Source organism: Microtus ochrogaster, chromosome 6, assembly GCF_000317375.1.
Source record: "Microtus ochrogaster isolate Prairie Vole_2 chromosome 6, MicOch1.0, whole genome shotgun sequence".
NCBI classification, from domain to species: Eukaryota; Metazoa; Chordata; class Mammalia; order Rodentia; family Cricetidae; genus Microtus; species Microtus ochrogaster.
Genome location: NC_022013.1, coordinates 4,395,589 through 4,409,101, shown reverse-complemented (window position 1 = coordinate 4,409,101; position 13,513 = coordinate 4,395,589). Strand labels below are relative to the sequence as shown.

The 13,513-nt window shown below is 43.5% G+C and overlaps 1 protein-coding gene across 1 annotated transcript in view; it reads right to left on the bottom strand.

Moving 5' to 3' along the window:
- Window positions 1-13,513, bottom strand: part of Nckap5 (NCK associated protein 5) — a 648,901-nt gene that overhangs the window by 385,518 nt on the left and 249,870 nt on the right. The window contains exon 5 of the mRNA XM_026779774.1: window positions 4,565-4,652. Coding sequence (XP_026635575.1) covers window positions 4,565-4,652 — 88 coding nt within the window. The remainder of the gene's footprint in view (window positions 1-4,564; window positions 4,653-13,513) is intronic.

Below are 13,513 nucleotides of genomic sequence, written 5' to 3'. Positions count from 1 at the left end.
GAAGGAGCAACAGAACGGGAGAGATCCTGCCTCAAAACACATAGGAAGGAGCAACAGAACGGGAGAGATCCTGCCTCAAAACACATAGGAAGGAGAGAACCGACTCCCCCAAGTTGTCCTCTGATCTCCATGCGTGTGCCATGACATGTATGCTTCTGTATGCATACTCAAAAACAAATTAATATCACAATGTGCATATTTGAGGATGGACAGTTCTTGGGATAACTAAGAAAGAGATACTTCTCAATACTTAACCACACCTGGCAATTCTTCTAAAGAATCACTTCCGGATGAAAACAGTAATTTTGGTGTTGAAGTAGGTGACTTACAATGTAACTTATTTTCTATAAATCACTGAAGGGACGAATATGGTCACCTGCGCAATGCCTGTATATAGAAAAGTCACTGTGAAGCTTATTAGTTTGTACAATTAGCATCAACTAATAAAAGCTCCCCAAGGACAATCCATGGGAATTTTAAGCTGGTTCTGGTTTCTATGAAAGGATCCATTTTGAATGGAGCCCATCTCTGGAAGTGTGGCCCTGGGCTCAGATAGCATAGGGCTGTCCAGGGAGGGGAAATGGAAGAATGAAATCCAATAAACTTGAACTCTGTGGTCACTTCTGGTCACTGTGCAATTCTCTAAATTTTCTATGATGAGGATGACTTTTTGGTTACCTTCAATACCAGTTAAAAGGGTGCAACCAGAGCCTGGCAAGATTGCTCAGTTAGTGTTTTTCATGTAATCGTGAGGACCCGTGTTTGATTCCTAGCACCCAGGTGAAAAGTCAGATAAGACGCCACATGCTTGTAATTCCAGTGTAGGGGAGGGGACAGGCAGGTTCCCCAGAGGGTGCCGGCTAGCCAGCCTAGCCTACCCGTCAAGTTCCAGGCCTAGGAAGACCCTGTCTTCAAATCCCAGGTAGTCAGCACCTGAGGGATGACACCAAAGTTGACCTCTGACCTCTATATGTTCAAACATGCCCATACATGTATAACCCCACATAAACATACCTGCACACAGAGAGACAAAATTCAAAGAAACAAGAACTCTCTCCCTGTGTTGACTCATAAGTGTGCAAACAGAATAGAATTCTCTAGAAGGCATTTGACATTTTATATTTGTGTCATTTGAACAACATTGCTGCCCTCTGAGAACATTTATATTTAGAATTCCTCATTTAGTTCCAAATGCTCTCTTTTAAAGCCTGAAAAACAAGGAACACAGAGGCTTTCTGTGTGAGGTCCAAAGTCTTGTTCCTCGTCCCATTTGGCTGTCACATTTTTAATGAATTAACTAATGTGATTCAATTCATGTTCCTTATTTTTTTAAAGAAGTGGGAACATGAGGGGGTATGGTTGCAACAATGGAGGAACACACAGGCAGCTGGGAACACGGGGGGCCTGTGAATGGCCTATCCATCAAGTCTGTGCAGATCCCATGGCATCGAGGCTGCTGGTGCGTATGTATCCTAGTAGACAGAGAAATCATGTGCCTCTCTAACAGTTGCTCTGTCTCACAGATGCTCAATGACCCTCTCTCTCATGTGCAATTTTGATTGTTTTTTCAAAGAAAAGTTTCCAAACTTAACAGGAAAGGTGGCCCAAGTGGCAGGAAGAGTCATCATGGCGTATCAGAAAGCCCGAGACACCCAGAGCCAAGGACCGCAGTGCCAGACGAAGCGAGAGAAAAGCAGATGTTTACACCGGGGGTCCTCTGAAGGAACGCTTCTCGCGTCTCACATTTCTCCCCAAAGAGATGAGTCTGTCCCTGGTGCACACAGTGCCTCCTCTGCACATATGGACAATGGTTCCATCACTGAGGAACTGCCACTTCCACAGTGAGAACGAGCCTCAAACACTGTTTCACGAGCTCGTGAGTTTTGTTTCATTTTTTTTCTAGTTCATTACTCAGTAGTTGGTTTGACTAGTGTATATATGTGTGCAGGTACATGTGTGTGCTTACATGTGCACTTACATATGGAGGTTAGGGATCAATTGTGGCTGTTGTTCCCCAGAAACCATCTACACTGGTTTTTCTTTTTTCTTTCCTTTCTTTTTTTGTTTATTTTTTATTTATTTAGTTTTTAGTCAGGTCTCTTTTGCCTGGTGCCACTGATCTTGTTCTGCTGGCTTGCCAGTGAAGCATGGGATCCTGATGACTCTACCTCCCCAGGGCTGGCATGACACGTGTGTGCTCAACTAACTCTGGCTTTTACCTGGGTGTTAGGGATGGAGCTCAAGTTCTCACACTTGGACAACTACTTAAATGGTTGAGATGGAGGAAGGGTGGATATGGGAGCAGGGAAGAAGATATCTTAATTAAGGGAGCCATTTTAGGGTTGGCAAGAGACTTGGCTCTAGAGGGGTTCCCAGATGTTCAGGGAGATTTCCCCAGCTTGTTCCTTGGGTAGCAGAGGAGAGGGTGCCTGAACTGGCCTTCTCCCATAGCCACACTAATGAATATTTTGCATATCACCTTAGAACCTTCATCTGGCGATGGATGGAGATAGAGACAGAGACCCACACTGGAGCACTGGACTGAGCCCCCAAGGCCCAAATGAAGAGCAGAAGGAGGGAGAACATGAGCAAGGAAGGTCAGGACCGCGATGGGTGCGTCCACCCACAGAGATGGAGACGGTGTGACTGATCTAATGGGAGCTCACCAAGGCCAGCTAGACTGGTACTGAACAAGCATGTGATTAAACTGGACTCTCTGAATATGGCTGACAATGAGGGCAAACTGAGAAGCCAATGATAATGACACCTGATGTTGATTCTACTGTATGAACTGGCTTTTGGGGAGCCTAATCTGCTTCGATGCACACCTTCCTAGACCTGGATGGTGGCCTGGGGAGGGTGCTTGGACTTCCCACAGGGCAGGGAACCCTGACTTCTCTTAGGACTGGAGAGCGAGGGAGTAGGGGAGTGGGGGGAGTGGGAGGGAAATGGGAGGATGGGAGGAGGTGGAAATTTTTAATAAATAAATAAATAAATAAATAGAAATGGAGTCATCTCCCCAGTTCTGATTTATTTTTCTAATTTTGAAACAGTGACTTTTTGACCTGGGTTTTTAAAAGGTATCCACCCACTTTTTATGTATAGGTATACACACACAAGAACACACACATACAAACACACACACACACACATATAATATTCTGCAGAAGGTGGTTCAGTTTAATTTCACACAGGCAACCTGAAAATAACTGGAACTTACTTCTAATTTTAGCAAGAATCAAAACGCTACCCATAGCACCAGCTTAAGATACCTACAAGTGCAAGAATACCCACTTTGGAGGCTGTTGGACAAACAAGAATATTTATAGTCTTTACAGCACTGGCGTTTGGACCCTGACAGTGAGACCTGGTCTTCAGACACTAGGAAGGCAGTCACAGGGCTCCTGTTCTTGTGCTCATATTAACTGACATTCCATAGAGAATGGCTCAACAAAGAGCCAGTGATAGGGTCTTTAGAGGTTGGAGCATACAAGGCCATGTGGGTTTACTAGAAGCCCTGTAAAGAGTCTGGTGAAGGGTTGTGTGTTTTAATCCTAGCACTGGGGAAGGAGAGACAGGCAGATCCCTGGGGCTCCCTGGCCAATCAGCAGAGCTGAATTGTCAAGTTCTAGGCAAGAGAGACCTTGTCTCAAATAAACAAAGTGGAAAAAGCCTAAGGAATAATAGGTAAAGTTGTCCACATGTGTACCTATATACACATGTATACTTATATACACAGGTACATGTACATATGTGCACATGCGTGCACATACATACATTCACATACAGGTAAACACATACTAGTACATATGCATATGGGCACACACAAATACACACAGGTACACACAGTTACACACATAGATACACATACATACAGATAAACACACACAAGTACATAAATATATACACACAGGTACATGTGGTGCTCACAGAGGTATGTACATACATAGGTACACACACCAATACACAGGCGCATACATACATACACACACAAGTACACATGCACACATTGTTTTTGTGTGTATGCACACATTCGTGCATGTGTGTGCATGTGAAGGCCATAGGTCAACCCTGGGTGTTTCCCTTTATTGCTCTATTCTCATCTGGGTTTCTGAGGCAGAGGCTCAGTTTTTCCTGGAAACTCATTGATCAGCCTAGGCTGGCCACTCAATGAGCATCCTCCTGGCAGTCACTGGAGCTGCCTAATCTCCTCAGGCCCAGGCTGCACCTCTCATCCCTGTGGCTAAGCTAGGCTTCTCTTCAGCCTCGAGTGGCCCAGCCCTCATTCTCTTCAGGCATTCCCCAGTCATTCATCCCTGGCAAGGGCCTCTCAAGTCAGCATCTGAGGCCATCCCTTGTGTACCCCATGTTACACCTTCCTGACAATAGGATGACATGATGCCTTCCTAACCCTGCACGCACATCTAGGACCTCTTTCAGGGAGGAATTTAAGAAACCATTGGGTTAAACAAACATGCTTAAGATTTCTCAACATAAAGGTGATTTGATGGCTCCCAGGAAGATAACCAAACCAAACACACTGGTGCCCAGAAACATGGTGTACCTGGAAGGCCGTGATCTTTGCAGGTTCTTCCCTTTTCTGCTCTGGAGACCCTTGGCTCTGCAACAGACTTCGGACAGTTTCCTCCATCCTAAGAAACAGAAGCAAGAACACATCCTTCAAGACGGTTTTCACTAACACAGAGCTGTCATAGTCTTTTCTTCTCAGGGTATACTTCCCAAGCTTAGACAGGGAACAACTCTTCCCTCTCCTTTATTTTCTAAGTTAAAAATCTGAGGGCTGTGGAATAAAGCTCAGGGGTCACTTAAGATATGCAAGACTTGAATTTAATTGGAAGGAAGGGAGGGAGGAGAGAAGTGGAGGACAGAGGGAAGAAAGGTAGAAGGAGGAAAAAAATGGAGGACGGGCGGGAGTAAGAACTAGAAACTGGGAAGGCGGGTTATGAAGTCATTTGCAAACATTTTATTCTTGGTTTGGACGTCTGTACTCAGATGCACAAATCTCCTAGCATCTCTCCTCACTTGTAATTATACCTTTTCAATTCAATACAAGATCTCACATCGATCTTCCTCAAGCATCACTTTGAATTTTTAAAATCAGTTGGAAAATTAACAGATGTTGTGGGACAAAACATTTTCTGGGGAGACGCAAGACACCCCAAATAGGGAACCTGTAACAGACCAAAGTTCGGATACCCCTGAAATCTGGCTGGATAAATCAATGAGTTTTATTGGATTACTTATAGGAACAGAATTGACTCAAAGACAACTGTATCACCAAAGCCCGCCCCTGCATGATAACAGCTCATGAAGCCAGAACCTGGAGCTCACTGCACAGCTACAGGCAGCTCCACAGGCTGGCGAGTGCCCTTTCCAGTGCCTCAGATGGTCTAAACCTCTTCCAAGCAGCTTAGCTGGTTTATGCTTCTTCCGGGCAGTTGGACTGGTCTCAAGAGTCTTTGTAGCTCTTGTCCGGCTCTTCTCAGCAGTTCGGCTTTGCTTTGTTGGAGGGGAACTCTCAGTTTTTATTGCTTATTCCCTCAGGGAAGGGGCTGGTGAATCTGGTTGGTTTTAGGGACTTCCTGAAACTATTTCGAGTTCTTTACGTCTTTCTTTAGCAGCTTCCCTGAAGGATGGGACGTTTCAATCATGGAAGAATATGTTACACAACAGCAGATCTTTCACAAATACGCTCTCTCCACCGACAGAGTGTGCGTGCTTCCATGGCTGTCTTCCCACATCAGTACACAAAGATCTACTTTGTTCTTTTCAACAGCTTTGAAGAACTTCATGGTGTCAGGACACTGGAAGATATTTAACCCTTCTCTCACTGAATTTAAATTGCTTCACAACTTTGCCAACTTGGTTAACATCTTTACTTGTACATTTAAACTGATTTATGAGTATTCCCACGGCTCATATTGCAGCACGTTAATTGTTCTACTTCTGCTTGACTTTAAATGCCTACTTCCAAAACTTCTGTGATATTAACACCAACTTTCAACTCGTTGAGACCTAGGATCACCATGGAAAGAAATCTCTGGACACGTGTGAGAGGGAATTTATAAATTAGGCTAACTGGGGTGAGATCCATCCTGAATGCTAATGGCACCCACCACCTTCCCCACTGTTAAAATTTGTGTCTTCAAACTGTGAGTCACAATAAACACTTCCTTCCTTACATTGTTTTTCTCTGGTATTTTGTTTCGGCACAGAGATGGGTCACTAATACAACCCCATAATCCCCAAAAGTGACACCCACTTCCACTCGGGACGCTAGCTCATTTTGATGCTACTTACTGTTCTGTATATCTCCAAATCTGCCTCACTTTCTAGTCAAGGTGTTTCCTCACTAATCTTTACATCATTCATTTTGTCCCCTGAAACCCTCTCGTTTTTGTGCACAAATATTTCCCACATGAAAGTCTCGCCTCCTAGAATAAATGACAACCCGTGTTATGAGACTATGTCTCATGTTTCTCCTGCTCACATTCATTTTAAGATAACGCTGGTCCTCAGTAGACAGTTCATATCTGTCAGTTCATTCTCCAAAGGAGTATTCCAGAGTATTCCATAAGTATTTTAACTCTGTATACAGAACATTGGCCTTGAGCTCCATCCCTAAGGATTCAAAGGTCAGAACTATGCAGAGGAGAATGCCTGCACCTTTATTAAAGAACATTTATTAAGCTGGGCGATGGTGGCGCACACCTTTAATCCCAGCACTTGGGAGGCAGAGGCAGGATCTCTGTGAGTTCGAGACCAGCCTGGTCTACAGAGCTAGTTCCAGGACAGGCTCCAAAGCCACAGAGAAACCCTGCCTCGAAAAACCAAAAAAAAAAAAAAAAAAAAAAAAAAATTAAGTGAGTCCCATAGCTAAGGTAAGCTTAGCTAAGCTATGGGACTCGTTTAAGTGTCCAATGACAATGGAACAGATAAGAAGAGTTCAATGCATATACACAATGAAAATTTTTCAATCATTAAGAAGAACAAAGTTATGTAGTTTGCAAGGAAATAGAAACAACGGGAGATAATTATATTAAGTGAATTTAGTGAGTCTTAGAAAGATAAATAATTCTGGTTTTCTCTCCTTTGTAGTTCTTAGAGTTAATACAAATATATAAAACAATGTGCATGTAATGCAAACACACATACATATGGAAGAAAAATAGAAATGACAAAAGAAAGAAAGGAAAAAGGAATTAGGGAAGGTTGAGGTAAAGGTGGGGAAGGACAGATAAAACATACACACATATATAGATTTAACATAATAAATAAATTAATTAATTAAACATATAGTTTCACAGGAGAGAGGGGAAGAGCAGAATGTTAGAATTGCATACAGAAAACACGTTTACTAAAAATTTAATTATGTGTATGCATGCATATTCGTGTATGTGCATATGTGCATATAATCCCTTCAGAGGCCAGAAATGAGCAGAAGACTCCTTGGAGCTAGATTCAGGTGTTTCTGAGTCTCACAATATGGGTGCTTAGAACAGAACTCCAGCCCTTCCTCAGTGCAAGGAGTGCTCTAGGTCTCTGAGTGACCTCTCCAGCCAACAATGCTCTCTTGCTCACTGCTGGGATTGTCTTTCACAGTCATCTTCTAAAATGCGCATTTTCAAGAACTCGGAATGAAACTAGTTTAAGAGTAAAAAGGAATTGATGCAGCTTGCATTACCAAGGACTTTGAGAATGACAAGCCGTCTTAAGTTACTGTTGTGTTGCCTTGACAAAACATCGTGACCATGGTAATTTACAGGAGAAGCGGTTGCTTGGGGTTTACAGTTCCCGAGCGTGAGTCCATGACCATCATGGCAGGAAGCACGGCAGCAGACAGACAGGCAGGCAGGGCACTAGAGCAGCAGTTGAGAGCTCACATCTGATTCACAAGCAGGAGAGAGAGAATTAACTGGGAATAGTATGGACTTTTGCAACCTCAAAGCCCGCCCCCCAGTGCCACACCTCCACCAACAAGCCACACCTCCCAATCTTTCCCAAACTGTTCCACCAAGAAAGAACCAAACATTCAACTACATGAGCCTATGGAAGTCATTGTCACTCAGGCCACAACACAACCAAGGGCTCTCAAAGGATCTCTCTGAGCCAGGCCATTATAGTCAACAGGATACCATGGCATTATTTCAAAAAAAAAAAAAAAGTCAACCATTGTATCATGGCACATAATTACTTAGAAGCAGAGTGAAGACCATGAAGACATACAAACCTGGATTTTGTGTATGTGTTCATGTGGTATGTGTAAATATGCAAGTATATATGTATGTGTCTCTGTATGTATGTATGTGTATTTCTCTGTGTTTCCACTCATGTGGAAGTCATCAGACAACCTTGAGTTTCATCCTTCATGCTTTCTACCTTGTTTGGGATAGGCGTTCTCATTGGTCCAGAGTTTGCCAAGTGCTTGTCTCTCCCTCCCCAGCTTTGAGATTACAAGCATTCACCACCAAGCCTGGTTTTTTATTTTTAGTTTGTTTGTTTGGTTTTTGTTTTGGTTGTTGTTGCTCTCTGCATGGTTTCTGGGGAGTCTAGAGATGTCACCAGAACCTCAATTGAGCTTCTGAAAAGACACAAAACACTGGTTCCTACCAGCATCTGGGAAAGTGAAGGCTGCCTCCCCCCATAATTTCAAGTCTTAAATTATTAATAGCTCAAAATTGAACAGAGCTCATTGAAGAACTTTCTCATCTATTAATCATTTTAACGTACTTTAGAAATATAATTATATCTACTTGGAAGATGAGAAAGCTGAGTTAGTGAAAGGTTAGATGGCTCACTTAAGGGGCTGTGGTTAGGTGGACAGAGAGGGAATTAAACAAGGTTTACTTACCTAAATATGCAGCCCTTTCTACTTGACATTACTGACATTTAGAGAAAATATTCCAAGTAGAGAATGCAGACTTCTACTAAGAACTTATCTTGGATAATGCCTTTGTCACACTGAGCCCATGAGCAACTGTGTTGTATGTGACCAATGAAGGACTTAAGGTCCACAGAAAGAACAAGCAAGGGGGAGGAGAGAAAAAAGAAAAATAGAGAGGCGAGGAAGGAATAATGAAAGAAAGGAAAAAGAGAAAGAAAGGAAGGACAGGAGGAAGGGGGCAAGAGTGTAAGGAGGAAAAGGGACCACTAGGTTTATAGGAGTGTGGGGCAGAACTGATGTCACAAATCTCAAATGAACAGCACCACCTGTTAACATTTCAATTTGTCTGTACAATGAAGAAGAGAATTTTCCACGCTGTTCATCAAATCTAACACAAATTTAACACCAAGTTTTGATATGATTCTCAGACCTGCCTGGCCCATGGCTAAGGGTGAGATTTTAAATATGTCCTACATAGAGTCATTTTAGTGACTAGTAGTCTATGTGACAATGGTCTCCTACGATTTCTTTCTTGGTGACACTGCAGCTGGGAGTTTGGGATGGCATTCTTCCTGGTTTGCACAGGGTCATGGATACATCTTAGAACACATTTCTCGGGACACACTTCACCACCAGCATAGAAGGTCAGGGCTGTATGTCACTCCTTAGTTCATTCATTTACACCCACAAGATCTAAGTGTGTCCCACTAGCCTGAGCCTGGCAAAGAGGCTGGGGAGGTGGTTCAGCTGTGAGAGAGATTATTATACAAACATGGGCACCAGAATTTATTTCCTAGAAATCACATACAACATTCTGGGTATGATGGTTCGTGCTTGTGATCCCATATTCAGGTGACAGACACTGGAGGATCCCTGGGGTCCTCTGGCCAGCCAGCCTAGCTGAATCATGGACTCAGTGTCCTTGTCTTAAAAATCAATAATAAAGGAAGACAAACTGAGGCTGGTCTCTTACATGTGTACTTGAATACACACAGGAAACACACAAACCACATACACAATATAAATAAAAGCATGTTTGGTTTTTCTGCTAAGCTAAAACGTAACTGTCTCCACATACCTGCTGAGTTACTACTCCTGTGTAATTAGAAGTTCTTTGCAGAAGTCTCTAGATCAAGAAGAAAAATGCCTATTCACCTTTCCCCCATTAATTTTTGGCTGTATACTTAAAAAAATAAAAGTAAAGAAAAAGTAGGGATATATAAGAAATTGTTAAGATAAACTCAAGCAACCCAGAACCCTCAGTAATGTTGTGAATGGGTTACTTGGCACAACTCTATGGTGATTTAAAACCGGTGATATTTCAAAGCTGCAGCTTGAAATAGAGGTGTTGGGGATCCCCTTCAGCCCTCACTAAGGAAATCGAGTTGCTGTATTTTTAAAATAACTTATGAATCTGGTCACAGAGAGAAAAGCATTTTGTATGTGCTGAGAGCAGCAGGCTGTCATCCCTTCCCCCGCTGCACCTTTTCAATATTCTCATTTCCCAAACCTCTATCTGCCTGGAAAACAAAACAAAACAACAACAACAACAAACCACAGCCCATGAAGTGGCCCGCTGCTTCCTAACATGCCTGACAGTCTGCTTTGCTGCAGTATTTCAATGAGGAGGGTTCAGATTCCCAGTTGTCTCACGGTGCACCATCTACTTCCCAAATGTGATGAAAATAAGCCACTCATTCTCAGCGGCCAGGCTTAGACAGAGTTCTGAGTTTCTTTTTTTGCTTCGAAGTAGTTGTAGGTAAGATTTATCTTTAACCACTAACCTCATGCAAACATTTCTCATTCTCTCTGATACTAAATTACTTCTTTTCCTGAACATTGGTCAGGCAGCTACTACAAACAAAAACCTGTGGGGGTGGGGGGAAAGTCTTCTAACTGAGATGTAATTAGTTCTCAAGCATATTTTCTGAGTCTGAGAATTTTATTATACTGCATTTATTTAGTATGCTTGAATGTATGTTCCACTGTACCTTGCAGAAGGCAGAGGACAAAGTAAGGGAGTGGGTTATCTCCTTCCACCATGTGGGTCTCGGGAATGGAACTCAGGTTTTCAAGGTTCCCAAACCCAAGGAAACAGGTCATGGTCCTGAGTCCCAAGTATTAATAGCTTTATTTACAAGTGGAGTGTGACTTGAGCCTGTGCCCCTCACTCAGTGAACAGTCACGTTAGAAAACGTGTCTCCAGACGTTACTGTAGGGACTGAAGTCCTCTTTCCCAGCACAGGGTATGGAACGTGGGACTTCACACTCACTAGCTATGCATTCTCACTTCCCGTTAACATCTTCCAGAGTCGGGTTTCTGCAATGAGAGGTTCCGCCGCGGAATTTTTTTAAAAAAACAACTTTTCTTATAAGCTGAAGTCCAAATAAATACCTTTTGAAGCTTTCAAAACCAACTATCCAGGGTAATACACTTTTTTCCTCCCAAAGGCCATTCCCATTCCCCTCCAATGCTCCATCAAACATACAACTGCACCTTGAGCTCTTCTCTGCCTTAAGACAACTTCCCTTTGGGTTTTCCAAATGACCGGATTCTGTCTTAGCATAATAGTATCTTATGAACGCTATCTAAGGGCTAAGGAGATAACTTAGTTCCTAAAGTGCTTTCCTTGGACCTGAGCTCAACCTCCAAAACACATGTATTTTTCTTTATTTGTTTCTGCTTTTTAATTGGGAGTGGTAGCTACTGCCTATCACCCCAGTGCTGGGAGGTTGACATATGCATCCCTGGGGCTCCCTGACCAGTCTAGCTGCCTTAGTGGGCTACAGGCCAGTAGAAAACTGTTTCAACAAACAAGGTGGATTGTGCCTGATGAACAATGCCCAAAGTTTTCCTCTGGCCTCTGAACATTATATATTAATGAACACTCAAGTGTGTGTTTATAGGTGTGCACACACACATACACACACACACACACACAGTCTCTGAGTTTCTTAAAGCCAGAGGTGCTGTGTCATTTAAGAAGTATTTTTGTTTTTCTCCTTGGCTACCTCACAGAGCCGCTATTACTCGGTAGGTGATCAGTGAGTACTTTCAGGTGTGATGAAAATCGTGTTGTATTTTTCCCATCTCACTAATTCTCCAGTCACGTGCAATTTCACTTCTCGTAGTACTAGACTGCATACAGATGTCACCCATCAGAGAGAAGTTCCAGCTCAGCCTGACAGGGCAGGGTCTTTAGCTGAGACACTTGGGGCTGAGCTGCTAGAGCCACTGTTCCTTGGTTAAAAACAAATCCAATATACGGCCTTATTCTTTCGATCACACTGACATCCCATGTTTTTCAGCCCAGTTTATTAGCTTTGGTTGCTAGGGCTACTATACAGTGGACAGGGCTCTTGGTCTAGCCTTTAGCCAGGGCAGTTTTTTCATGTTGACTCTGGCAGAGATACTGCTGCCCAAACAGTCCATTTCGTTGATACACTGGGGAGAGACATGCACAGAAGGCCTTAAGCACTGACGTATTGGGCCTGGCCTCTTATTCTCCATGCGGTTTCCCTCCCCATTCTGCTCCCATGACTTCCCTCAGTGACTCACCCTGCCTCCTACCCTAACTGCACCGTGCAGCTTTCCTTGAGAAAGCATAGAGAAAAGCTGACGGGATTTCCATTGCAAGAAGAAATCATTGAGAAGGAAACTTCCCTGGATCTGAACTGGGCTCAACTGCGCTCCAAGTTGTCTCCTTAGGCAAACCAAGTGTCCTCCTTGGAAGCGAGTGCATCTACCACAGAGCAGGAGTGGCCCGCAGGCTGGCTGGCACTGGGATGTTCTGTCCCGATCTCTGCCCACCGGCACCACAATAGTCAGAGTATGATGATACTGGTTGTTCACCCCTAGCTCTTTGGGGAACCACAACGCAGCTCCCAAATAAATACACAGAGGTTTATTCTTACTTGTGAATGTCCGGCCTTAGCTGGGCTTGTTTCTAGCCAACTTTTCTTTCCTTTTTCTTCTTTTTTTCAGATTCATTTTTTTATTTATGTCTCTCTTTTATCTTTAAAATAATCTCATCTTAAATACCAATCTCAGTTCCCTCCACCTCCCATCCTTCTGCTCCCCCATCTTCTCCCCCCACCCCCATCCACTCCTCAGAGAGAGTGAGGCCTCCCATGGGGAATCAACAAAGTCTGTCACATCACTTGAGGCAGACCTAAGGTCCCCCTTCCTGCATCTAGGCTAAGCAAGGTATCCTTCCATAAAGAATGGGTTCCAAAGAGACAGTTCATACACTAGGGCTGAATACTGGCTCTACTACTAGTAGCCCCACAAACTGCCCAAGCCACACAGCTGTCACTGACATTAAGAGGGCCTAGATTGGGGTTATTCAGGTTCCCCAGTTGTCAGTCCAGAGTCAGTGAGCTCCCACTTGCTTAGATCAGCTGTTTCTGTGGGTTTCCCCATCATGATCTTAGCCACCTTCACTTAGTTTATCCCATCGACCTTTTGCCTCTGGGCTTTTATCTTTCTCTATTCTATACACCTTTCTTTACTTCTTACTCTGTGGCCTGCTGTGTGGCTGGGTGTAGCTGTGTGGCTGGGTGTAGCTGTGTGGCTGGGTGTAGCTGTGTGGCTGGGTGTAGCTGTGT